The 27,840-nt window shown below is 41.1% G+C and overlaps 1 protein-coding gene across 1 annotated transcript; it reads right to left on the bottom strand.

Annotated features, from left to right (window-relative positions):
• ATPAF1 (ATP synthase mitochondrial F1 complex assembly factor 1) lies at positions 1 to 24,962 on the bottom strand. The gene is made up of 9 exons (XM_065913695.1): positions 24,602 to 24,962; positions 21,188 to 21,296; positions 17,820 to 17,864; positions 17,121 to 17,183; positions 13,462 to 13,512; positions 12,256 to 12,303; positions 9,026 to 9,121; positions 7,379 to 7,486; positions 1 to 1,082 (listed from the first exon to the last, which is right to left on the bottom strand). The coding sequence occupies exons 1-9, from the start codon at positions 24,931 to 24,933 to the stop codon at positions 888 to 890; spliced, it is 1,047 nt and encodes a 348-aa protein (XP_065769767.1). The 5' UTR covers positions 24,934 to 24,962; the 3' UTR covers positions 1 to 887.
• Between the last annotated feature and the right edge of the window lie 2,878 nt (positions 24,963 to 27,840).

Below are 27,840 nucleotides of genomic sequence, written 5' to 3'. Positions count from 1 at the left end.
TTAGATTTCACTATTTAGTATAACAAAGATTATAAGCCAGACTTTATTTTATGGCTACATTTTCCCCCACACACAATAGGGTACATTTGCTTCCTTTTCTATTAATATAATACTGGCATGGTTTTAGAGTTGTTTAAAAAACAAAAAGCAAATCTGGATTGATCCTCTCTTTACAAAATAGTTGATTTATTTATATTGCACCAATTCAGCCCCTCCAAATACACAGCTTCCAACAGGCAGAATAGTTAGAGAAGCAGGTGTCACAAATTATGGTTTAAAAATATGCAGGCAGCAGGCACTGTACCTGTGTGTTTAATATACCTGAAAACTGCTGATACTCCAGTCCAGCTATACCCCCAGCAATTCTGCGAGCATCTAGATAGACTCTTAATCCTGGTGGCAATATGTGGTTGTTCGAGGGCCTAACTGGGTTATGCCTTTAGTCGGCCAAGTGGGAAGAGTATGCAAACACCAGGTCTAACTACAGCAGGTCTTCAAGCTTATTATCCTGTCACAGTTTATAAAGGTGAGGAACTAATTATTAGAGCTGTGCAGTCAAAATGGCCAGAGAACAAATACACTCCTACAGTGCATAAAATTAAGTCAACCATCTTGTGGATCCCTGATTGTCTCTGGATGTGACCTCAAACACTTGAAAAGGAAACTTCAAGTATGTCGGGAGATAGTTATCAGAATGTTTGGGTATCTTTGTTCCTGAATATCAAGTAACAGGGCTCACCTCCACGTTACTTCTTGCAAATAAGCGCACAGGGCGACTCCTTAGAGACGGCTCATTATAGATACTGAGCCTCCGAGAGTTCAAGGGGCGGGTAGACTCAGGACTATCCAGGGCTGAGCAGAAAACTCTGTAAGCCAACCTGACATCCCTAAGTCTTATCCTGGCTCTGAGAACATCTGAGTTCGGCTCCAAGTCCGCTTTGCTCCAGCTCCGCGATGACAGACATATACTTGAACTCACTCGGTCTGAAGTTAAAGGTCTCCACTAGCCCGTAGGTCTCTTTTCGATCCGTGGCATAGAAGAGCTGAACTTGGTTGGCCATGCACTGTGCCTCAGCAACATTCTGAAAGGTAGAAAGAACAGTGAGTCCCTTCCAGCACAGGGTCACACACCTCTGTGTCTAAGGCCTGTGGCAGGTGGGGGCTCTCGCCCAGGAGTCACTGCTTCCAGAAAGCTTCCTGACTCCCTGACATCCCAACTCTTGGGGAGGTGCCCCTTTTCTGTGTACCCAAATTAGTCTACTCTTCCTCTAGCATTGCATGTATCAGACAATATTGTATCTGCCCTTTGTTTCCTCTTTTTCTTTTTTGTCTGTCTACCCTTATGTGAATTCCTCACAGTATGAGCCTGTTTTACATCCCTGCATATAGTGAAATCTGGTGAATACTTGCTGATAAATAAACACATGTTAAAAATTTCCCTCTTAAAAAAAAATTCCATTTTCATTCAGTTCCTTAGTAACTGTTAAGTATATCTCAAGGGGAAAAAAAAGAGCAATAGTTAACCAGCTCTCCAGCTCTAAGAACTAAGTTTGTGAGCTGGTACTAAGGTTTTGACTAACTAGACATACTCTTGAATAAAACCTTTCCTCATACCACCTCAGTCAAAAAAGTGGTACCAAAGCCAGCTGTAGTTTAACAAACTGTCCACAAAGTCTATGACATCCTTTTTTTTCCCTCTTGGGCCACATAACTTGTGGGATTAGTTCCCCGATCAGGGAAAGAACCCAAGCCATCAGCAGTGAAAGCATGAAGCCCTAACCACTGGACCACCAAGGAACTCCCTTTGACACTTTTTCTCCCTGTGATAGAGCCTTGTTTCTCTTTCCGTGAGTGACGGTTGTACTTGGTGACTTGTTTTCTAACAAACGGACTAAAGTGGAATGATGAAAAAGGAATTCTGGAATTCAGTCACAGAAGACATCATGGTTTCCATCTTGCTATCTCAAATCACTTGCTTTGGGGAAAATCAGTTTCCATGTCATGAGGACATTCAAGTAGCCTATGGAGAAGCCAACATGGCAAGGAAATGAGGCCTCCTGCCAACAGCCATGCAAGCGGGGTCAGAGGTGGATCGTCAAGCCCAATCAACCTTCAAATGACAGTAGCCCTTTCCAATATCCTGACAGCAACTTCATGAGACTCTGAGCCAGAACCACCCAGCTACGCTGCACCTGAACTCCTGACACAAAGCAGATTGTGAGGTAATCAATATTTATTTTTTTATGTCACAAAGTTTTGGAGTGGTAATTTGCTATGCAGTCATTTCTAACTAATCCACAGCAAAGCCCCAGGAAAGAGAAGAGGCCACCTTCTCTAAAGCTCAGGAGCAGGAAAATGGTGACCTGACCACTGTAACACAAGTGGGATCAAAATACAGGCTACACTCTTGAAATCTTATAAAAGAATTACCTCAAAGACTCTTACTTTGCTTCCTATACATTCTCTAGTGCTAGCTGATCAGAGGCATTTATTCATCATTATAATGTTCACACAGCCAAAATCCAACCCCAAATGATAATGGAAAATTCCTACTAAAACTGTCAAAAGTGTGCTATGTCTAGCTACAGAGTGATGAAAATGGGTTTATAAATACCACAGGCTGCTTCACCTCCATTCCCTCCCATGGGTTGCAGGTCATTTCTCATAAGCAGGCACTGATCTCTGAGACTGGATCTTCAATCAAAAGCCATTTTCCAAATCGCTGGCTATTTCAAATTAATAGCATTTTAGACCAGGAAGGGGCCTTAGAGTTCATCCAGTACTCATTTAATGGACCAGGAAACCAAAGCAGATGAGGGTCAAGGATGGACTCAAGGTCATGTGGCACACAAGTGGCAGAGCAAGGACTAGATCTCAGGACTCCCAGGCTGGTACTTCCTCCATGTCACCCTGATACTATTTCTGGTGGGGCAAAATAATTAAGGTCGATAACTCTACTTCATCATTTTTACCTTTTAAATTCAAACATGTCTCAAGGACAGACCATTTTTTAAGCAAGTGCATAATCTGAGGCAGATGTCACCACTTTCTGAGGCCCTGAACTGTAGGGACTGTGACAGTTAACTTTTATTTGAGGCTCAGGATGGTGGAGGTAAGGGTAACTTCAGCTGTGTTTATTCTAGAACAGTGCTATTCTAGCTGCAGAGTCCTAGGGCCTCTGTGGAGGTGCCTCAGTCCCTTCACCTCTCTTTCAGCTGTTATATCCTGGGGTTTTACATAATAAGATTTTGTGTGGATAAAGGACTCTGACCACTTGTTTGAAGACTACTAGAATGATGGGAAGAGAGTTAAGACATGGAGAAATGTCTCTCATGGAGGATTACGGAAAGCTCCCCTGCACCCCAGCCGCTGCCAACTCATTCGCCCCTTGTCTTTTATTCCCTTAATTCTTGACATGAAAAAGTAGTCTCTTCCCTTTCTAAGACCCAAGAAGATAAAAATATTAATTCCCTATGCTGCTCAACAAGGAGGTATATTAACAGACCTTGATTCCTCCCTCTCTTTCAATCCTAATAGCTATAAAGTGCCAAGTCTTGCCCATTTTATTCCCTATACATTTCTGAGGTCATTCTCTCTCTTCCTTCCCTACTCTGCTAAAGTCTTTACCACCTCTTGCCCAGACTACTGCAACTGCACTTTAAATGATCGCACTGACCAGGCTGGAACTAAAAAATGTTTAGGATGCCGATACTTAAGGTTAATGGTCTCAAAATCCAACTCTCTATGGATCAACTCCTCATCTTTCTGTGCTCACAGGATAAAGTCAATCCTCTGAACACAATCCACCAAATTTCCTTTTTTAATATATCAGTGATAGCAAACTGTAATACTCCAAGTCATTTTATGCTTCTTAGCATTTCCATATCCCATTCCCACTGTCTGGAACATTCCCCTCTCCCTTTGCCTTCCCCACTTTATACTGCTAAACTCCTGCTAATCTTTGAGGTTCAGTTCAGGAGTCATTTCTTCCTTCTTCTGCGTCAGAACACTCCCCTGACCCCTCCAAAGCTGTGCATGTCTTTCTCCTAGCATTTACTACATTCCAATGAAATCATCTGCTGACACACACATGTGGAACCAAATAAGGTTTTTAAATGCTATACTAAATTTTCATCATCAAAACTAATCAGTTTAGAAGAAACCTATAGATTCCATGTATTTCTATCTATTTGCTTTACTGTATTTGGAAACACAATGCCTAAAATAAATGTATGCATGAGTATGCAGGGGATCATATATTTATATTACATTTCTAGGTTTCCCATCTCTGAATCATGTATCTCTACACTAAATTCTAACATGTCTAATTCTGTACTACACTAGAAACTCGGAGGTTGATTTATACAAGGCAAATGTATGTTGTCTGGTATGCTGTTGAATGTTCTAAGACTAGGAAGCAAATTTTAATAATTACGGGAACCATGTTTAAGATGGTTAGATGTCATGCTTTGTTGAAGATCAGAAAACACAAAACCATCTCTGTGTCACTCACTCCTGTCTGTGGTCAAGTTTTTTTTTTTTTTTTTTTGTGGTCAAGTTTTAAATTTTATCATTATTGGTAACTACATCCCCTCCAAGTCTCAATTTCAAAATTCACACTGTCTACTATTTCCTATATTTAACACTCACTCCCAACTTCAAAAATCCTTCAACTACACAAGACTGTAAAACAAGTATACTTCAATAAATTAAAAAAAGAGAACAGATCACAACTAAATACAGCAATAAAAATTTTTCAAGTCAAAAAAACCCACAAAAAACCTTTTACCTCAAGCAGGACTCACAGTTCCTACTGTCTCTTCATCTTTCTTATGTTTCCACTTCTCTCTTTACCCAACTCACACTCCATTGTCAATAATTACAGTCATTTCTTTGCATTCACCTTTAACTTCCCGGTCCCTGTCTTACTTCATTACATCACTTGGCTAAACCAAAACCGTAGGTAAATCAAACTCGCAGTCCTTTATCTCTGTGCTTGTCATTCCCACACAGTCATTCTCTCTTCCTTTTTCCTAGATCACAGGTTGGCAAACACCTTCTGGAAAGGGCGAGACCATTAATATTTTAGGCTTTACGGCCCTACAGTCTCTTGTTGCAGCTACTCAACTCTCTGTTGTAGATGTAAAGCAGCCACAGATAATATGTAAAGATAAGCATGGCTGTGTTCCAATAAAATTTTATTTATACACATTGAAATTTGAACTTCATATAATTTTCACAGGCCATGAAATATTACTTTTTTAGTTTTTGTTTCTTCAACTACTTAAAGGTATAGAACACATTCTTACTTCATGTTCTAGACAACAACTTCACACTTTCTCTTTTCTACTCGAATATCCAACATCTATTCTTCCATCCCCACTCTCAGCTAATGATTTTTCTTTTCACTAAGCAATCTGGAGAGAACATCTTACAAGCAACCATTACCTCTATCCACTTAACTGAATGTGTCCTCATATCCTGGCTTCTCTCTTGCTACATTTCTGGCAAAGATTAACCCCTCAGTCCCAAGATTTACCCATTCAAAACACCACTTAAACAACTCTCTTTCTCCTGCATTTTCAATATGTTCCTCTTTACCTGACCTTTCCATCAGCTTATACATACAAGGCTCTCATTTAAAACAAAACAAAAAACCTACTCTCATCCCCACTTCTTACACCCCATTCTTTTTCTTCTCAGAAACATTCCTTCAAAGACAAATTTATAAAAAAAAAAAAAAGACAAATTTATGCTTACTTTTTCCAATTTCTCTCCCAAACCTTCCCTAAATGTACTCCAAATACACTGTTGTCCTATCCCTCCTTTGAAACTGCCCCCAATGACTTCTAATAAATTCTCAGTCCTCATCTCACTTGCCCTACCAGCATGTGAGCTGCTGGCTCAGCACCCCTATTCCCTGAAACATTTTGTCTTAGCCTCCAGGGGATTCTACCATCTTAGTTTTCCTCCTACCTCACTGACTCTTTCTTTTCCATCTTCTTTGCTGATGCTTCCTCATTGCTCCAGGGCTCAGTTCTTAGACCTCTTCTCTTTTCTACTTTCATTAACTTCCTTGGTGATTTCATTCAGTCTCATGGCTGTAAATAACAATCTTATGCTGACAACTCCTATTTTCATCTCTTCAGCTTGGACCTCTCCCCTGAACTTCAGACTCATATGCCTGATTGCCTATTACTTGGATTATCTAATAGGCACCTCAAACTTAATGTGTCCAAAATTTAGTTCCTGATCTTCCTCCCAAACCTGTTCCGCCTACAGTCTTGTCTGTCTCAGTTAATGGCAACTCCATTCTTCTGGATAGGATTTTGGGTGACTTCCAGTTGAGTGTGATGAATAGAAGGAAGAATGGGAGAAATGAGACTAAGAGACAGGACTAACAGACAGTGAAGGAGACATCAATTATGCCCTAGACTTGGGGCTTACTATGACTAGTATGCGATACTAGCTGAGTACCATCACTTTTTCCTTCCTTGTATGTAGCTGGTAAAAGAGAGAGGAAAAATCAGTGGGTATTATAATAAAGAACCTCAGGAGGAAAAGGCACTAATCTTGAGGACATCCTGAACTTAAAAACACTGCTGGATAAATGAGACTGAAATGAGCAAGGACTAGACAAACAGGCTGAACAGCAATCATAAAATTGCTCCTGGTCCTGGACATACAGAAAACAAACACAACAGACATCATTACCTACAGGCACATGGTCAATGCTCTATCCCAGGAAATGGGAAAAGGAGGAAGGAAAAACACTATGTATGATGAAAGTTGTACATGTGAACAGTGTGGAGAAAGAGAAAAGATTAAGAACTATTCTAAACTTTGAACTCTTCTGTACACTTAAGAAGCCATTTACTTGTCTAGAGCCTCTTATCTGAAACCCCATGGGCCAGATGTGTTTTAGAGTTAGAATTATTGGATTTTAGTAAGATAACAAATGCAGATACCATATAACTGTATTATGTAACACTCATAATCCATTAATATTTCCCTTGTAAAATGCAAGAATATTCCACACTGAGTAGGATTAATAAGGACTATCAGTGGCCTCACATCAAAGTGAAGTTACAGTGAAAATACAGCTATCAGATAAATTCAAATTAGATAAGGTTTGGTGACCAAAGGAGTTGTGAAAAAATTTTGTGGTCAGAGCTTTTGGACTTTCAAATTGTGAATAAATGAATGAGAATCTGTACTAACTTCAATTGGAAGAGCTTGAGCAAGACAAAGTTACTGTCGATTTACGTAAGAAAAAAGTATGTTTCTTATGTTTGACTTTGTAATTTTACTTCTCATGAGGTTTGGAATATCTTTAGGGCCACCAGATAAATGCAAAAAGGTGAAAGTTGATTCTTACCAGAAATGTGGAATCCCTTTCTGCTGTCATCAGCACTATGCCCTTTTCTTCCTTAAGTTCAGGGTAGTGATATAAAATCAGCTGGCTGGCCGCAGCTTCCCCTTGGGTCTGTAAGGAGGAACACTTATCAAGACTCAATAAGGTACTACCACAACAAAACTGCAATTTCACAGCAATGGAGAGTCTGGAGGAAATTCTGGCTCTAACAGTCCCTTGAGTGGCTAGTGAGTTGGAGGACTGGTACGTGGGGATGGTCAGGTTTGCCAAGTCACAGCAAAACTGACAGTTTGCACAGTGTAATTTGTGTCTTCAATTGAAAAAGGCTTGGCTTTTTTCCCAGAAAATGTTTACAGTAGGCAGTGAATCCTTCATCATGGCCATATATTTAAAAACAAAACGACACGAGCAGCTACCAAATCAAGTTCTAAAGAAAGCAATATGCCTGTGTAATTGCCACTTTTATGGACTAGTGCATTTCACAGTTGAAATCTACTCCCCTTGGCTGGCTCTGAAGACTGAGCTCTTTTAAGCTGTAGCAAACAGCTGGAGAGTTTGCACATGGGCCAGATTTGTAATGTGCAGTTTTAAAATATAATCTGGGTGGGAGAAAGGGGGAAAAAGAATTGGAACATCATAATTTCATGAAGAATGGACAGGGCAGTGGTTACCAGACCTCAGTTCAGACTAGGAAGAGAGGCTGGGTTCAAAGCCTAAGCCCTCATACAGCGTAGGAGGAAACAACCATACATTCAAAAGATCTCCGGGTTTCATCTTTAAAATTTCAGAAAAAGTCCTTTTAATTATCAATACCTAATTACTGCTAGGGCTCTCTTAGTAATAGTGTAGCCTCTCAATTCTCCCGAACATTATTTCTATAGATACACTACCATTTTGATCATAATTATGTTTCTGGATCTTTTTCCTATGCCTGTATATGGACTTCAGGAGGGTAGTCCTAGCATAGTTTCCAAAACAGTATAATGGTTAAGTTCACAGACTTTGGAGTCAATAACATGGAGTCAAGCAAACCTAGCTCTACGACTTATTTGCAGTATGAACTAACTTCTCTAAGCTTGCTATTTTTTTAAAAAAAAATAAACATGATACAGTATTTTGATACAATCACAAGGGATAAAGTTGTAAGAAAATTCTCATTCTGTTGTGTGCTCCCTTCATCCCAACTGCAAAGCTGTCCATTCTTGTTTTTCCCAGATCTGGCCTACAAATAAAGACTGACAACCCTAGTGATCATCTCATTTGAAATACTTTTATTTTAAAAGCTTCAAATGCTTCAGATCAAACTTCTTAATCTAGTATTTGGGAATAAAATGAAGAAAAAGGAAGGAAGGATGGAAGCAAACAAAATAACATCTATGAAATGAAAAACATGCATCGAGCACTTTAGATAGTGCTGATCTGGTTAATAAAAACACATGTAAGACACAGAACCTACCTTAAGGTTATGACTCATAGGTACTGGGTGGGACCTAAGAAGCTAGCCCAATGAATTATGACAGTTCATCAATGCTACAGTAAATGCTGCTGGCAGTCAGTATATATTCTGTGTCTTCAAAGACTTAGCAAGGGCTCTTAGTCCCACAGAGGGGTAGGCCTCTTTCCCCGGAGAGATGAACACAGGACACCTACCTGAATATTTATAAGTGCAGTGAAGTGGAGTTCAGTACCTGTCCATTGCCCGACAAAAAACTCATAACCTTCCCTTCTTGGTAGTGCACAGAGAAACTGTTGGAAATGAATACACAAGGAGACAGGTGGATAAATAAAACCGCTTGCTCTATGTCCAACCACCTGTGTCATTCACTCCATTTCTTCAACATTTGGTTTTTAAATTTCTGTTGTATTTTGAAATTCATATGTGATAATATAACACTCTTACACTTCCCAACCCACCTAAGAAAGAAAGTATTAGAGATTCACTGAAGCTGTCTATGTAAACCCATTCTAATTCCATTCTAGAATGACAGCTAACCTGCATTTGGTGCCTGTCATTCCCTTCCAGGTTTTTATACTTTTAGTGTGTAAGTATACATCCAAAAACAATAAACAGTACTGTTTGCATGTTTAAAAACTTAAATCTTACCAAACTATATGTATACTTTTGCTACTTGCTTTTTTTACTTCACATCATACTTCTGAGATCTACTGACGTTGGTAAATATTACTAATTCATTATTTTCACTGTTATATGGAAATTGACAATAGATATTTACCAGAATTTTACCCATCCTTCTTTTGATAAACTTTTTGGTCTTTTTCAATTTCTAAACTTCCTCATGTTGCTGAATTAATTTTTGCTAGAATTATTATAATCACTTCATATTCTACTAGCTGAGGCTGATACTGAAGTATGGCTCTAATCACCGAGATGATTAATTTTATACTCAAGATGAACTGGGGAGGAGTGGTAAAGAGACTGATGCCAGAACAAAACAGTATAATCAGCCTAATACGCCTTAGTCATGGAACTGTCTCCTTAAAAGGTTCCGTTTTGTTATTACTAATATTAGATGAGATAACCATAGTGCCTACCTAATGGAGAAAAAAATGTTTTTAAGCTTTCTTGACGTATATTTGAGGTATAAGTTGCACATATTTAAAGTATACAATTAAAATAGTTTTGACATATGTATACTGTGAAACCACAGTCAACATGATTATCATAACCAATATAATGAAGGTATCTATCATGTCCAAAAATCCCTTTGTAATGCACCCCTCCCTCTCTCCAACTATTCCTAAGCAACCACTGACTTGGTTTCTGTTACTACTGGTCAGGCTTCCCAGAATTTCATAGAAATGGAACCACAGAATCTATACTTCTTTGTACACACAGTTTCTTTCCTCTTTCACCTGTGACAGATTTGGATATCTTCAGCATCTCTTAATACCAATAAAGCTGCCATGAACAGCTTACACATGTGTATAAGTCACTGAATGGATGTAAACTTTCAGTTCCTTTGGGAAAATATGTAGACGTAGAATGGCTAGGTAGTATGGCAGGTATATGCTTAACTTACAAAGAAACTGCCAGACTGCTTTCTAAAGTGGTAGCACCATTTTATACTATTATCAGCAATATATTAGAGTTCCAGTTGTTTCGTATCCTCACCAACACCTGGTATTGTCAGTCTTTTTAATTTTAGTCATCTTAGTGGTATCTCACTGTGGTTTTTTAATTTATTAATTTATTTTTGGCTGTGCTGGGTCTTCCCTGCTGCATAGGCTTTCTCATGTTGCAGGGAGTGGGGGCTACTCTCTAGTTGCGACTTGCAGGCTTCTCTTGTTGCAGAGCATGGGCTCTAGGGCACACAGCTTTCAGCAGTTGTGGCTGCTCAGGGGGCTCAGTAGTTGTGGTTCCCAGGCTCCAGAGCACAAGCTCAGTAGTTGTGGTGCAGGGGTTTAGTTATCCCGTAGCCCAGGGATCTTCCTGGACCAGGGGTCAAACCTGTGTCCCCTGCATTGGAAGGTGGACTCTTCACCACTGAGCCACCAGGGAAGCCTTCACTGTGGTTTTAATTTGCATTCTATCTTAGGTACCTCACATAAGTGGAATCATATAGTATTTGTCCTTTTGTGACTGGCTTATTTCACTTCACATTATGTCTTTAAGGTTCATGAATGCTGTAGCATGTGTCAGAATTTCCTTCCTTTACAAGGCTGAATAATGTTCTGCTACATGTATATACCACATTTTATTTATCCATTTATCTATCACTGGACTCTTGGGTTACTTGTACCCTTTGGCTATTGTGACTAATATTCAACCTAAGATTTTTTTTCTAGATCTTGAGTTAATTTTGGATACTGTGTGAGGTAAGGGTTCATTTTTTTGTGTGTGTACGGATACGCAGATTGTTCTGCACAATTTGTTGGACATGTGTTGAAAAGATTATTGTTTCCCCAATTACCTTGGCAACTTTGCTGAAAAACAACTGACCATGCATATATTGGTTTATTTACGAATTGTCTACTCTGCTCCACTGATCTATGTGTCTGTTTTTATGTTATTACTACACTGTCTTCATTACTGTAGTTTTATGAAATCACAGTCTAGAAATCAGGTAATGTAAGTTCTCTAACTTTGCTCTTTTTCTTCAAAACTGTTTTGTTACTCTAGATCCTTTGGATATCCAAACAAGTTTTTTAAATTGACTTGTCAGTTCTGTGTGTGTCTGTGTGTCAATTTCTTAAAAAAAAAAAAAAAAAAAGCTTATAAAGATTTTGATTGGGATTATATTTTATCTAGAGATCAATCTGGAGAGAAATGCCAATACTGAATCATCAAACACAGTATATCTCTCCATTTACTTAGATGTTTTTTCTATCAGCAATGTTTAGAAGCATTTTTTGAGAATCTAAGAAAACAGAACAGACACCAAGTCAGCTGACACACCTCACCTATTCCCTTTCTCTTAGGTCTTCTGGCAGCTCACTACTCCAGCAACAATTTCATAATTCCTTTCAGATATATATAATCAAAATAGCATAGCCAAAACTGAAAAGAAACTGCCAAGAGAAGAGAAACTTAGAGGAAGTTGAAAAGATTAAGGTCTCAGGTGTTGCTTCCAACATTCACTTATATTCTTTTTTTCCACTTATATTAATAGATTAAGATCCTTATCAGTAAGGGCTGAGATGTTTCAGAGAGCTAAACAGCCACAGACTTATTGGGCAAACCCATAAGGTTAGTTAGGGCTAAGGTTAAAAATCTCATTTATCAGTATAATCAACATGTATCCATCTTTGTTAAATAACTATACAATGTGTGATAGCGTGGAGCATGACGAGAATGGTTAGAAAACATCCTTGTCTGGCAGCACTGAGAAGCAATCCTCATATGGTCATCGGAAACTTACTGTTGGGCAGGACTGAGCCCGGTTCCAAATCAAATCAAACTTTTCTTTCTGTAGGTCAGAAAAGAATAAAAATCAGAGACAAGAAAATAAAAAAGGCCATAATCACATTTAAAGTCACCAAGACTGAACTCCAGAACTAAAATACAACTAAAACAATCTTAAGTTGTATCATTTACAAATCCCTCTTACAACAGAGAGAAAAAACCAGATGTACACTTTCTTATTCAGTATCAGAATTATGTGTGAGGAGTGGATACTCCAAACGCTCTAAACTCTTCAGGGGACTCTGCCAAGTGTCAGAGACAATAAGTCACTGAGTCTGTATGAGGGAGAGCTAAGAAAGCCTGCTCAAACAATGAGTCAGTATTAGAGATTTAAAATAACATGAAAAGCACAGATTCTTTTGGCTGTTGAACTCATGAAAGGAAAGGGCATATATGTAAAATAGGAAGAAAAAAAAAGATAGCAATACTTTCAACAACAACCGAAAGGCCTGGCTTTATTTTTCCATCTGTACATTTTCCTCCTTAAGAGGAAACTTAATACATGTAAGCTAGGTGTATATTTGTGTACTTGATATAAACTTAACCTAAAGCTACTTCCTCTTCAGAGAAGAACAATTAACGAACTAGCTGATAACCGAGAACATTAAATGCTTTCTTCTGGGAGAAGGCGGCAGGACACTAAACCAGAAGAAGCCAGCAGCATTCCTTCCAAGTCACAGATCTTCAATGGTCAAGCAGTGGCCCGCGACTATCTCCAAGACAGCAATTTTGAGGAGGGAGACGCCTCAAAAGCTTGGGAAGCTCCAAGTCAGCTCAGGGATAGGTCACTTATAGACAGGAAGGGAAGGAAGGTATGCTTGAGGACCTGTCCTAAATTCCAACAGCTTGATTGGAAAATACGAAAAAGAAATAAAAAGACAGTTGGAAATTGCTCAGCAACATAAACTTACATCATACTCCCTTGTCAGGGACTTGACTCAAAGAGACATTTCTAAACCAGAAAGAGGAAAAACAAGAGCCATAAATATACCATATGGAGCTCCCAATCTTTGGTGCTCAGGGCATAATAAAAACCCTCAGAGCTATAAATGTAGGTTCTCAAGAGGCAATAAACACAGAACAGTAAAAGCAACTGCCTACTAAGGTTAGAGCCCTGACCCTCATGCCGTAACACTTTCATTTTCCCCTCCAAAGTACTTACAGGAATAACTGCGTAGACTGTATCTTTTGCTGCAAAATACTGCTGCCAAATCTGCACAAAAAAGAGAGTGTCTGTGACCCGTTAGTCATCTTTTCAATCTGCACCAAGAAGCAGCGACAGCTTTCATTGCTCAGAGTAATACGTTATTTGCTAACAGGGAAGAAAATCCAACGTAATACTTTTATTACTTGTACATGATTACAAAAAAGATTTAATAGCATCTACTCTTCTAGATGATTAAACTGTAACTCTTAGTAGCAAATTCCTGTCAGAGAAACAGATTCTATGACCTTGTTAATCATTTCTTCTAAGACGTGCTTTGTGTATAACAGACACATTCTTTTTTCCATATTTTCTGTCCCCAAACCCACAATGACCAGCCATCTGTGGGCCCTCTCAGAGAACCCAGAGCCTCAAGGTCAGGCAGATATGGGTGCAAATCCCAGCCCCTGTCATTTGCTGGCTATGCTACTTTGGGCAAACTACTGAAAATAACTAATTAACAACAATATAATCATTGATAAAATACCAGTAACATCAACCTCATGGGATTATTGTGAATTTGAAATAATTATTTGAAATAATAATGTCAATAATATTGAAATAATTTGAAACATTATTTGAAATAATGTTCATACTTAGCACAACAGAATTACAATGCAAACCATAGCCAATGTGCTCTGATGACAACAAAGAGGCATTTAACCCGATTTAGGGTACAAGTACCAGAGGAAGGGACACTTGAGCTATGTCCTGAAGAATGATCAGGAGTTAGCCAGATGAATGGGGAGTCTGGGAAGATAGACAGGTAGGAGAGATGATAAGAAACATTCCAAGCAGAGAAGGACAAGCATTAGCAAAGGTACAGAAGTTAGGGAAGGCATCAGAGCCAATGTGATACCTAAGTGAGCTGGTGCTAAAGAATGAATCACCTTCCTTCAGAGTTGCTCTGCTTTGTCAACATCCCCAAGAACATGGAATGGGGATAACTGAAGACACTAATCAAAGTGAGATCTCACCATCACAAAGCACAGAAGGAATATTACCTCCTAGGACCTGGGCAGATCACCTTATCAATGCAGCCTAAGATCGCTATGCCTTTCTATTTTTATGTCAAAATACTGCCTTCTCATTTCAAGGACAGCATGTTCTGCTTATTTTTATTTAATTTATATTGGCAGATAGTTTATGAATCAACACTGAATATATGAGACTGATAGATATTTCCTAATATAGTTGACCTTCGGCACTCAAAATTATTTTAATGAACACAAATTTCTATCTAAAAATATAGGTTGGAATGATATTTGTCATGTAATGGTCAGGCCTCCTGGGCCTGGCTTTTCTCTCCCCTAAAGGACATGACATACTTGGTGTCCACTTTCTATTGGCACTTCTACCCAAAGGCAGTTTGAAGTTTCCTGGAGACTTCGTATTAGGCCTAAATTAGCAGAAGATAGAACTCTGTGCTGTTCTCTTTTTATTTTCGCGTCTGTCTTTTCACTAGGCTGAAATTCCTTGAGAGGAGGGGTCCCTCATTTATTTCTATATCTGGCACAGAGGCTGACATTTAATAAATGCCTGCTGAAATGAATGATACAGTACCCAAGGACACCCATAGCAACTGGTACAACTTCTTCTAAGGGAATATGATGCAGAGTCAAAAAGACATGGGTTTGAATCCTAGTTCTATCACTAAGTAAGTTACTTTATCTCTTCAAGTTAATTTCCTCAGTTGTAAATTGGGGATAATAGTACCTACTTTATTTTTTTAGTTTTTAAAAAAATTTTATGCTTTTTTTCTTTTCTTAGCTTCTTACTTATATTGGAGGACAGCTGATTAGCAATGCTGTGTTAGTTTCAGGTGTACAGCAAAGTGATTCAGCTACACATGCACATATACCTATTCTTTTTCAATTTATTTTCCCATTTAGGTGTTCTTATACATAATTACGTAATTTTTATACATAAATGGTCCCATCACTTCATGGTAAATAGATGGGGAAACAGTGGAAACAGTGGCTGACTTTATTTTTCTGGGCTTCAAAATCACTGCAGATGGTGATTGCAGCCATGAAATTAAAAGACAGTTACTCTTTGGAAGTAAAGTTATGACCAACCTAGACAGCATATTGGAAAGCAAAGACATTACTTTGTCAACAAAGGTCCGTCTCGTCAAGGCTATGGTTTTTCCAGTGGTCATGTATGGATGTGAGAGTTGGGACTACAAAGAAAGCTGAGCACAGAAGAATTGATTCTTTTGAACTGTGGTGTTGGAGAAGACTCTTGAGAGTCCCTTGGACTGCAAGGAGATCCAACCAGTTCATCCTAAAGGAAATCAGTCCTGAATATTCATTGGAAGGACTGATGTTGAAGCCAAAACTCCAATACTTTGGCCACCTGATGTGAAGAGCTGACTCATCTGAAAAGACCCTCTTGCTGGGAAAGATTGAGGGCAGGAGAAGGGGATGACAGAGGATGAGATGGTTGGACGGCATCACTGACTCGATGGACATGGGTTTGGGTGGACTCCGGGAATTGGTGATGGACAGGGAGGCCTGGAGTGCTGCAGTTCATGGGGTCACAAAGAGTCGGACACGACTGAGCAACTGAACTGAACTGAACATAAAATTGAGCAGAGTTCCCTGTAATAACACCTACTTTATAAGGGGGTTATGAGAATATAATGAAACAGTGCATATGAAGCACTAAGTACAGCCCCTGACACACAGTATACTACTTTTATTATTGATTCTCTCAATCTACCTAAAATAGAATTATGGAACTATAAGGAATGACAATAAATAGCTTATTATATTCTAATTATAGAAAAAATAACCAGACATGCACATGTGAATAGCAATACAAATCAAGGTATATTGAATGACCAAACAAGTGGAACAGATCACAAGTGTTTTGATAGAAGGTATCCAGAAGGCTTCCTGCAGAAGGTCCTAAAATAATGGAGGACTCTGAATGTCAAACAAAGGAACATGGGAAGTCACTCAATTTTTGAGAGCAGGTTACTTAATATGTTCTATTTTTATTCTTTTATTTAAAAGCACAAATACAGCATTTATTCTGTGCCAGGCACTGATCCAAGTACTTTGTAAATATTAACTCACTTGACTCCCCAAATAACTCCATGAAGTAAGTAGTATTATTATGTCCATTTTACAGATAGTGAACCTGAGACCTAGACAGGTTAACTAACTTATCAAAGTCATTCTGCTAGTAAGTGGGAGAGCTTGGACTTAAAACTGGCAGCTTGGTTCTAGAGTCTATTCTTAACCAATACATTATGAGTAGAACTTCAGGAGGATTGAATGAGGGAGGATATGACAAAGAAATAGGAGCAGGGAAACCTATTTAGAAAGGTAATACAGTCATCCGGGGAGAGAGCAGTGATGATTTTAAATAAGATGCAGACAATAGGAATGAAAAAGAAAGGGGAAATGTGAGTTAATTAGACATACAGGAGTGAGACCAAGTGTTCTTATGCACTATTTTTCATGTAATTCATCACTTTTGCTTTCAATGACTGCCTTTCATTTTGGCTAGGAAGAGGTATCAGGAAACGTATGTTCATTTCCACCTTCAGATTTGGTTCACAAAGCACATATTTTCAAAAAGTATGCCAATTCATTTTCTTTCATTACCTGTTTTATTTCTTCTGCAGTTTTGTCTTTCACCATCTCAATGTTGAAGATTGAACTGAGAGTCTGAAAGGAAAAAATAAAAGGCAGCTAACACCTACAATTGAAAAAACAAAACAGCTTAACTCTATCTGTAAGCCTTATAGGAAGCATCATGTTAGGACAGTAAAGCAGATTTTCAGTAAGTGGAGAATGAGTATTTAAAAACCCACGAGCTCAGAGAAGGTAGCCACCAGGGTCAGGCAGGTTTCACAGTTCTATTTTCAGGGATTTCTATTTCCATTTCTATTTGCACGGATTTCCCAAAAGTTTCACACTCACTCATGAGTACTGCAGCTTGAAGCTGGTAAGAGGAGAAAGTTCAGTTGTTACCTTTAATTTAACTGCTATTCTATCAGAAATGGTTCCTTATTTGCAAGTTAAATGACAGAGTAAACATGTATTTATTTGATTTTTAAAAACTATTTCCTATAGACAGGAAAGGTATCACTACATTTCCTCTAGCACTCCAGGACCCACACTATGTAGGAGTCATAATAAAACCATAACAAAGTCATAACAAAAGTTCATAGAAATATTTCTAATCTCCACAGTTAGAAAAGCACAAAAACACTGAACCACAGCACATACGTTCAAATATGCAGTCTCCTGTTATAAATGTTCCACATGACTTCAGACTTGGCTATTCAATTAGAAACCTACCTTGTCCTTAGTGAATCCTCTGCTCACAGGCTGTTTCCCCGGTGTCTGAAATACAGCATGGGACAGGATATTACTCTAAAAGACCACCCTCCCTAGGTGAGCTGCCAATATCTCATTTAGTAATGCTGCACCTAAGAACTCACTTCTCTCCACTCTATATAGTAACTGTTCTAAGAGTTATTGTTTGTGAGACAACTTTTGACTGATTCTGAGATGCAGAGATGAGAAACCTCTTTGTCAGTAAACACCATCTACTGGTACTGAGAATCCATTCAATCCCTGGATGAGGGACTCCTTCCCAGAACAAGCCTGCTTAGGTTTCCTGTGCTCCACTTCCCAGTGAGCCATAGAGGAGATGAGAAATGGAATGATGTCTTTTCCAAGCTGCTTCTCATCTGTGACAGCACTTCTGAAGGCAGGCATCCTCAGCAGACTATTGAGTCTCTTCTGGTAATCCATATTATAATGTATTCCCACCCTCAAATTAAGACTCCCTCTCACAAAAGGCCAAGAAAAACTGAAAGCGATTATTTTCTCTCCTAACTCACTCTCAGATAAAGGCCACAGCAGGAAATCCTATCTGGAGTTGTTTCTGATAGTAGGGATGGGTTACACTGAGTCTTCCATTCAATTTCTCAGTTCACGACTATCTTTCAGAGAGCACAATCCATACCTCGAAATCTGAAACTGAAACATACTTTCTGGATTAAACTGTTTTTCATTACTCTGTGCTTTAATGAATCCAAATCTTTCATAAATGATGTCTGTAGAACCAGTACCTACAAACTAGACAAAAGCCTGGTATAGAAAAACCTACCGGATACACCCTATGGGCCAAAGTTTCAAGAGCAATTAATGAAACATTTAAAGCATCTCTACTACAGGTGCTCTGGAAATCTAAGGGGACTTTTTTGTTGTTGTTGTCGTCACAATAATTGACTGGATGGTTCCACCTGCATTTATCGGAGGGGCAGTAGTGCCAAATGAACTGCAATTCTGCAGGTGAGTTCTACATAATGAAGAATTTTCCCTCATCTCATACAACTTTTCAATGTCTAGCCAGACCTACCTTTCTTCTTTTCTTCCTCCATCCATCCCTTCCTCTTCCTTTTTTAAAACAGTTTTAATATTGAATTTTTCAGAAATGCAACTACATGTAACTTGCAAGAAGACTGTACCAATACATTGTGGAATCTCATAAGAGTCACTGATAACAACACTACTATTGTTTGGGAGTTTTTATAATTACCAACATAACAACTCGTACCAGTTGGCATTTGCTGCGTAAGTATTCATAGCGATTTTACATAGAGGTGAAAGTACCTGATGACTGCATTAGGTCTCGTAGCATAGTTGTGCCTAAGAACTTACATACTATTATCTGCATTTTTTAAAAATTAATATTAAAATTAAGGCATTATATTCCCTGACATTACATGGGTAGGTGGGTTATATTGTCTACATTTCATTTCAGGGTAGAACAGAGAGAATTAAATACAATTTATTACAAAAAAGGGATGTTTGGTGTTATGTGGTAGGGAACCAATGACTCAAAGAAAAGGCTTTAGAAATAGACTGACTAGTCATTAACCTTTCTCCAGCTAGATAAGAAAGACAGTATGTGAATATTTACTTAAGAATTGACATAATTTAAATTTAATCTTTACTTATTCTGCTCTTGTCATCATAAAGGTGAATTTCTAAGTCTTATTTCAAAAGGGGACAAAAAGCTTTCCCATATAATATTGAAAGTTTATAACACAGTAATATTTCCAATAGCTATTAACTTGTAATCTTGACACTATAAATGTTTTAGGAAATTACAATAGATAAAATATTTGTAGTAGAGTTGTCTGTTCATACAAAAGTTGTAAACTAGGTTTGTCATAAGAGGTTGAATTTGTTCCTCAACCTTATAATTAATCCATTAACTATTCTGATTCTAATTAACTCAACCAATCATTAAGACTGAATGAACTCTTAAAATTTGGGATACCAAGCCAAAAAAGGGTGCTTCACAGGTGGCACCGGTGGTAAAGAATCTACCTGCCAATGTAGGAGAAGCAAGAGTTCGATTCCTGGGTCAAGAAGATCTCTTGGAATAGGAAATGGCAACCCACTCCAGTATTCTTGCCTCGAAAATTCCATGGAGAGAGGAGCCTGGCAGGCTATAGTCTTTGGGGCCTCAAAGAGTCATTCACAACTGAGCAAGTAAGGCAAAAAGTTATTCTCCAAGTAAAAGAAACACCTATCCTTTTACAATGTAGAACCCCAATTTTCCATTGTAACTACCTTATTTCAGGCCCATGCAGCCCACATCTAGATATATTCTCCCTGGCTTTGGTCCCTCCTACTTGGATTTGTTCTGTGTACCACCCTGGATTAGTATTTTTCAAATCATAGGTTGTGAAATAAATTTAGTGGACTATTGCCAAAGATTTTTTAAAAGATGAAAATAATATTAAGAGTGCATTCCATGCAATAAAAGTAAGTATTGTTTTGTAAAAATTTTGTTTCAGTTATAATCATATACATATGTGTGTCAAGAATTGCAATGTAAAATATATTTTTTACTGTGGGTCATGGTCAAAAAGTGTGGAAGCACTGCATTAGATTAATTTTCCTATACAAGTGTCCCTTAGTATCAGTCAGGGATTGGTTCCAGGACACCTGAAGACACCAGAATGTGTAGGCGCTCAATTGTCTTGTATAAAATGGTATAGTATTTGCTTATAAGCTATGCACATCTTCCCATACATTTTAAATCATCTCTAGATTACTTGTAATACCTAGTACAATGTAAACTCTATATAGTTACAAATACAATAAACGCTAAGTAAATAGCTGCCTGCAAGTGGCAAACTGGAGTTCTGCTTTCTGGAACTTTCTAGAGTTCCCTACCCTGCCCCTGAATATTTTCAATCCACTGTTGGTTGAATCCACAGGTGTGAAATCTGTGGATGCAGAACCTGCAAATAGGGAGTGTTACTTGTACACAGTTTTCAAGATGCTTTTCCCCAGCTCTGATTCTTGTTTAAGGATAATAAAAGCTAATATGTATTAAGCACCTTTTCCTCCCTAATTCCCATGTGTATCCCATGTGTTGTCATGTGTATCTTGCCTTGACCATTCAACTATACCCCTTGGAAGCAGAGATTATCATTTTCATTCCCTTATGTCTCCACCATGACTCTAATACCTTGCCAAAAAGAGCAGAATACCATTTACAGATGGAGACTGAGCTGTAAAGATAGAGTGAGTTCAGTTTATCCAGTTGACCCCTCAATGAGCCCATTCCCAGGATAAGGGTCAGGCGTGGTGGTGCAGAGTATTGGTGTGCCAACAGCACCCAAAGGGGCAGGTCTTACCTTCTGTTCCACACATTTGATAAAGTCACCTTGCTTGGAGTGCCCCACTGGCTGCTTCCTAAACTCACTGCGCTTCTCCAGTCTGGACTCAAAAGCAGCTGGGTCAGACCTGATCAAAGGTAAACAAAAGGTTAAACCACCTGGGCCTTTCTGGATTTTGAACAAAACACCATGTTTCACTTTCAGAGATGGGGCATAGACATCATTTGTCTTAATTTAATTACCCTGAGCACAGACCTACAAATCAAGAAAGTGGACAAAGAAATCCACTTATTCAACTATTTTTAATCCTCATGGAGCCTGTGTAACATTTTCCTCCTGCAGGATATTCCCTAGGGTGCCACAGGGCTTGGTCTCTCAGGTACTTGGAATTTGAATCCTCAAGACAGGAAAGGTACTCTGTGGGCATCTCTCTTGGTCGCCTCCTCAGACAGGAATCCCACTGTCCAGCTTTTACTGGAACACATCTAATTCTTAGCCATCTCCTTTCCCTCTCCTACTAGGCAAATCTCCATTCAGAGCCTGGTGATCCAGAGGCTTCGGGTAGCCTATTTTGCAGATTTAGCACCCGAGTTTCCCCTGATCCTCTCTCCAAAGAATATGTTGATGGAACATCAGAATTTGTCCTTTGTGTCAAAATGGGGCTGGTCTTCAGGCCTGAAGTTCAGGTTGGGGCTGCCATTTGTTAAGAACTCTTCAGGCTGTGTACACTCTGGTGAAAATGTCATACAGGGGCTCCAGCTCCTGGGCCATGAGACCTATAGTGTCATGGGTGAGGTCTGCAGGATCTAAAAACATCCTGGTCACCCCTGTGGTGGAGTTCTTCTTGGTCAAGATAACGCTCCTTCTCTGTACAACTCTTTTCTGGAGGTGACATCGAACACGACTGCCTTCACTGCCATGTAATCTGGCAGATCTTCCTCCCCTCCAGGGCGGGCCAACTCGTCCTGGATGAAGAGTTGCACCAGGGGCCCCAGCTGGTAGGGTGTGGCACCTTGTCTGACCAGGGCCTAGGTCAGTGTTGCCAGTGAGTGGATGGAGAGGATGAGGGGTGGCCTAGGCAGCAGTGTCCTGTCGTGTGCACCCTGGGCATCTTTTATGGCGAAAACATTCCGAGTTTCTGTCTACCCCTCTGCATCTTTCACCCCGCCAGGAACGAGAGAAAATATCTAGTTTTTTTTTTTATGAGTACATGAAAATTGCTCTTATGTCACCTCTTAAGTTTTTCTTCTCTAGGTTAAAATTCTTCGCTTTTTTCCAGCCCCTCTTCAAATATGTGCTTTATAAATCTTTCCCTACTGTGGACCTGCCCTCTGGACATGCTCGTTTGTGCATGTCCTACCTACCTTGGGCCTAAAGCTAGATGAAATCCTGTAGCTCACCTGTGTAGTGTGATGCAAAAACCCAGGGGCTAGACTGGAGTGGGGTCAGCAGGGCACACAGGCTTGTCCTGCCCTTGGCTCACAATGAACTTGTGGCTGGTGCTCTAAGAACCTGGGTTTAATGAGCATGCTCCAGCACTAGCCAATCAGGACTATAACTCCTTCTAAACTATCTCAGGAGAGACACTACCTGTTTGGTCCTGGGCCTCATGGCTATGCTTTGTCTGGCCCCTTTCCTTAGTTTGGCACAGGTTCTACTGACTCTTTTTTTTTTTTTGGTCCTGCTTTCATTTCATACCTCCCTTTCCCTCTACTTCATGCTTTCTTTTTTCTTTTTGTAGGCACACAGGTTTCCCTTCCCTCTCACTCAACTTCTTTTAGGACTTATCCCTTCCTGTCTCCCTTTCACTCATTCAACAAACTTGACTTCTTGTCTCTTGCCTGTTGGTTAACTTGCTGGGTTCTAGAGATACAGAAACACATAAGAAAGAGTACCTACCTCAACGAGTGTACCAGCTAGTAGGACAGAAAGACAAGTAAATATGTACATTAGAGTGCTACAGGTATTATGATGAAAATTTGCTCAAATAATCCTAAATGGTTGAGGTGGTCTTACGCTGCTGTACCTTTGTTTACGCTGCTGCTCTCCTTACCTGGAACATCTGCTCCCAACACCAGTCCTTTATTCCTTTGTGCTAGGCCACAAAGTTCAAAGGAAGTTTTGGTAAGAAGTAAAACGAGGAAGACTGGCAGGTACTAGAGCACGAAGGCCTTGTATGGAACACTAAGGATATGGACATTATCCAAAAGTCTGGGGTGCCTTGGAAAGCCACTCTTCAGGAGATAACAGTAGTGTAAATACTGACAGCAACGACTGAGTGAGGAAGGAAAGTAAAACCAGTCATTCATTTGTTCATGAATAAGAATGAACAGGAACTGTGAAGTACTCAAGAGTATATGTAGACCACTCTTCTGAGATGCTTGTCTGTGAAAGTGATCAGTGAGAAAAGACTGAAGGGGAATGAAGCTCAAGAAGAAATTTTTAAAAAGACAAATACTTGAGTATATCTAAATGCTGTTGAAGGAAAGCAAAAATATTCATTTATTGTTATTCTTTCAAAGAAAGATCACTACAATAGCAGTGACATGGACTAGGGGTAGACGGGTCCAAGGCTGGAAGAGGGGAAGACTAGTCAGAGGGATGACTGCAATTCTCTGAAGATGGTGCAGTGCATTAAGGCTGTGGAAGTAGAAATGATGGAACTCAGAGAAGTTATAGGAGCAGTCTTAGGTTTTCCCTCCTAAGACAACTGCCTGCCACCTTGCCAGGTTCTCTCCCAAGTCCTTTCAATTTTTACTTTTGATCTCCTTCAGCTCTTCCCAGTTGAACTTTTTGGACCCACCATGCCCCCTTATTATCTACCTCTAATGTCTAGGACCTTCTCTCTAGAAGGTGGAGGGTAGTCTTAGGAACCTGGGATTCCAAGTCAGACAAATCCTAACCAGCTGCGTGACCTTTGGCAGGCTTCTAACTCTCTGATCCTCAGTTCCTCATCTTAATGAGGGTCCAACTGAGAACCAACTGTGACACTATTACTTTTTGATGTCCTTCTCCCATCCCAGTCTCCTTTCCTTGTAGTCAGGGTCCTTAGCTAGAAGCCTGGGACCCCGAGTTCTAGGTCAAGCTTCAGTTGACTCAATGTTTGATCTTGAGCAACTCTCTTCTCTGCAGAGCTCCACTTTCCCACTTCGATAATGAGGACACGTCTCCCGGAGCTGCCTGCCCCTTAAGGGCTGCCCCTAAGAGTCGACCTCAGCGTTTTGAGAACTAAAGCAGGGGGAAAAAAAAAAAAAGACAACTGGAGTAGAGACTCCCGGCTCTCACACTAGCTGTATGATCTTAGAGTGGGGACAGAAACAGAGGTCCTCTGGCAGGGCTGCTTGAAGGACTGAGAGCGCTGGATACAGATACACCAGAAGTGCGGGCCGCGCGCCGCCCCTCCTCCCCGCCCGCCGCCGGCCGGGCCCGCACCTGCGCAACTGCTGGATCTTGTCGCGGTAGCGGTCGTAGAAGGGGTTGGCCTCGAGCTCGTCCCCGACCCCGCTGCCGTCGGCTCCCCCGGCGGGCCGGCCGGAGCTGCGGCGCACAGGGAACACGCGCAGCTGCGCGGCTGACACGAGCCCCAGGCCCAGGGCGCGAGTGCGCACTGCGCATAGGCCGCGGTAGAGGCCGGCCACTTGCAAGACGGCCGGGCCCGCGCCCCCCGCCGCCGCCACCACGGCAGCCATGGCCGTTCCCACCTCCTCCTCCTCCTCCCCGGGTGCGTCGGCCTCGGCCCGCGGCCCGCGCGCCCGCTCCATCATCCTCCGAGTCCGCCGCGCCCGCGCTGCAACAACGAGGTTCCGCGCTTTCAATGTTCCGGGCGCCGGGGAAAGGCTTGGTTGGGGGCAGGGCATTCGCTGCTCCTGCCCCCGCCCCCGCCCCCGCCCGCGTGTTCCGCGGCTCTAGCGCCCCCGCCCGCCTTCTCCCGACCAGCAGCCATTGCCCGCCGTCTCCTCTTGAAAGCTGCTCAGACCTGCTGGTCCCCACCGTGCCTGCTGCCTTTTAAATTCTTTAGGCACACGCTGGAGTCGTCGTCCTTCAGCATGGAAGGCCCTTTCATCAGCTGTTAATCACAGCAGCAGCGTCTCTTTACTGAGCGTTTTTATGTGCAGGAGGCTGATTCATAGCACGTGAGCCCAGGTTTCATCCCCATTATACAGGCGAGGAAACTGAAGCTGAGAATCATTAAGAGATTTGCCCCCAAACTGAATTCTTTTCGAGATTCCAGCTGTTTTTGAGGTCTTGTCATCTTCTGCTTCCTGACACCTACCTTGAACTCCAGCCAAACTGAACTACTCTTCTCCCCAGAGAGACACCTGGGTTTGTTCTCGACAAGTCCTTATACCTGGAACGCTGTCTCTCCACCCAATGCCATCATCTTCTTCATCCCCTGGACTTGGACAGTGACATCAATACCTGTGTCTCACCTGGAGCAGGCCCCCCTGTGATCGCACCAATCCGTCTGTCCTCAAGAAATTCCTCCTGTCTGGGACTTACCTGATAGAAGCCCCTCTTGAATGGTGTACCTCTCAGAGGCAGGGACAGCACTTTCAACTCTGCTCAGCTCAATCTTTAGTTTCGGAGATGGACCCCAGGCCCTGGCCTGTGTTGGGAGTAGTGTGGTGAACTTTGATATCAGCAAGTCCTTTAGGTGTGCCAGCCTGTACCTGCCTTCGCATCCTTGCACTGGCTGCTCCCTTTGCACGTGGCTGTCTTCCCATCATTTAGGGCTCAGTTCACAAGACAGCACCTCAAGGGAACTTTTCTTGATGCACCCACATCACTTTATATTCTTTATTCCACTATCTTATTTTCAGAGCAGTTGACTGCCTGAAATCCTTAGGTGTTTGTTTACAGTAATTTATGGAACTTACATTCTAGTAGGGTGAGGCACAATATAAATAAATAATGTTAGGTGATAATAACATGTTATGCAAAAAACAACAGGCTAAGAGAGACAGAGATAAGGGGACATGTGAGCAGAGACCTGAAGGAAATAAGGCATGGTCTGTATGGATATCTGGGGGAAGAGCCTTCCAGATGGAACAGCAAGTGGAAAGGCCCTGATGCGGGAGCATGCTTGCTCTGCTTGTAGAACAGCAAGGAAGTGACTGTGCGTAGGAGGCATGGGGACAGGCAGTCTGGTTTTTCTGGGCTTTGTAGACTTTGGTTGAGGACTTTGGTTTTAAATCTGAGTGAGATGGGGAGTCACTATGGGTTCTGAATAGTGAAAGTGAAAGTAGCTCAGTGGTTTCCGACTCTTTGCAACCCCATGGACTAGTCCATGGAATTCTCTAGGCCAGAATACTGGAGTGGGTAACCTTTCCCTTCTCCAGGGGATCTTCTCAACCCAGGTTTGGAACCCAGGTCTCCTGCATTGCAGGTGGATTCTTTACCAGCTGAGCCACAAAGGAAGCCCAAGAATACTGGAGTGGGTAGCTTATAAGTGCCACTTTTAAAAAGGATCATTCTGACTGCTGGTGGAATATAGGCCGTGGGGGACAAGGATGGAAACTCTCCTAAGGGTGACTAATTTGTCCTAGTTTACCTGGCATTTCCCTGATTTTAGCATCAAAATTCCTATGTCCTGGAAACTCCCTCAATCCCAGGCAATCGAGGACGGCTGGTCACACTATAGGGGGAGACCAGGTGAGAGAGGATGGTGCTTGCGCTAGAGTGATGGTGATGGCACACTGGTCAGATTCTGGGCACGTCTTGAAAGCAAAGCCTAAAGATTTTGCTACTGGAGTGAATGTGGGTGTGAGAGAATGAAGAGCATCAAGGATGACTGTGAGGTTTTTGGCTTGAACAACTCAAAGAAGTTGCCATTTACAGACAGGAGGAAGGCTGGCTTAGGTATTGGAAGATGGGCCATCAGGAGTTTGGTTTTGGATGAGGTAGTTTGAGGTAACTAAATAGACGGGCTAGGAAGGATGTCAGTCAGGCTTTTGGGTATATGAGTCAAATTTGGAGAAATGATCTGGGCTGGAGGTATAACAGTGAGAGTTGACAGTGTAGCTATGATATTTAAAGCCGTGAGTCTGGGGGAGATCACTGAGGGAATGAATGTGGATAGAGGGCTGAGGACTGAGTCCTAGGGCACCTGACATTTAGAGACCAGGGAAAAGAAGGCACACTAGCAAAGGAGACTGAAAAGCAGGAGCCAGTAAGGAGAGCCCAGATTAAGTGGAACCAGGGGAGAAATCTATGCTCATCATCCCCAGGTGCCATGCTGAAGGATTAAAGAGGGAAGTAATTAGATGGTGCCAAGAATCCAATCTAAGCTTAGTGGTGCAACCTACATGGAGGCTGACGTGGGCTTAGCTTTCTGAGCTGCCCGTAACCTCAGGAGGCATGAGCAAGTCCCTGACCCAAGCAGTTCCTAAGGATTACTGGTGCATAGAGGAGATCTGCTTCTAGGACTCAAGCATCTGCTGGGAGTTGGACTAGACAGTTCTCAAAGTGCCTTCAAATTGGACGTGGTGAAATTCTGGGAGCTGATGGAAACAACTGTCTGTCACAGAGTATGGGGTGTTGAGCTGAGCCTTGAAGGATAAGCAGGTGTTTGAGGATGGGGTGAGGTGGGGAGTGGGGTGGGGCACTCCTAGGTGGAGGAGCAGTGTCAGCAAAGCTCCAGAGATGGGAATGGGCAGGGTCTGTTGAAGAGT

The sequence above is a fragment of the Muntiacus reevesi genome, chromosome 1, assembly GCF_963930625.1.
Source record: "Muntiacus reevesi chromosome 1, mMunRee1.1, whole genome shotgun sequence".
NCBI classification, from domain to species: Eukaryota; Metazoa; Chordata; class Mammalia; order Artiodactyla; family Cervidae; genus Muntiacus; species Muntiacus reevesi.
The sequence above is the reverse complement of the archived record's forward strand: the minus strand, read 5'-3'. Positions and strand labels throughout refer to the sequence as shown.

Excerpts from the sequence above, each read along its gene's own strand:
- ATPAF1 (XM_065913695.1), bottom strand. The coding sequence starts at position 24,933 with ATGATGGAGCGGGCGCGCGGGCCGCGGGCCGAGGCCGACGCACCCGGG. Across the intron at positions 17,865-21,187 it reads TCAAATGTGTGGAACAGAAG|ACACCGGGGAAACAGCCTGT; the intron begins GTAAGACCTGCC and ends GCTGTATTTCAG. Across the intron at positions 17,184-17,819 it reads GAGGATTCACTAAGGACAAG|ACTCTCAGTTCAATCTTCAA; the intron begins GTAGGTTTCTAA and ends TTTTCCTTTCAG.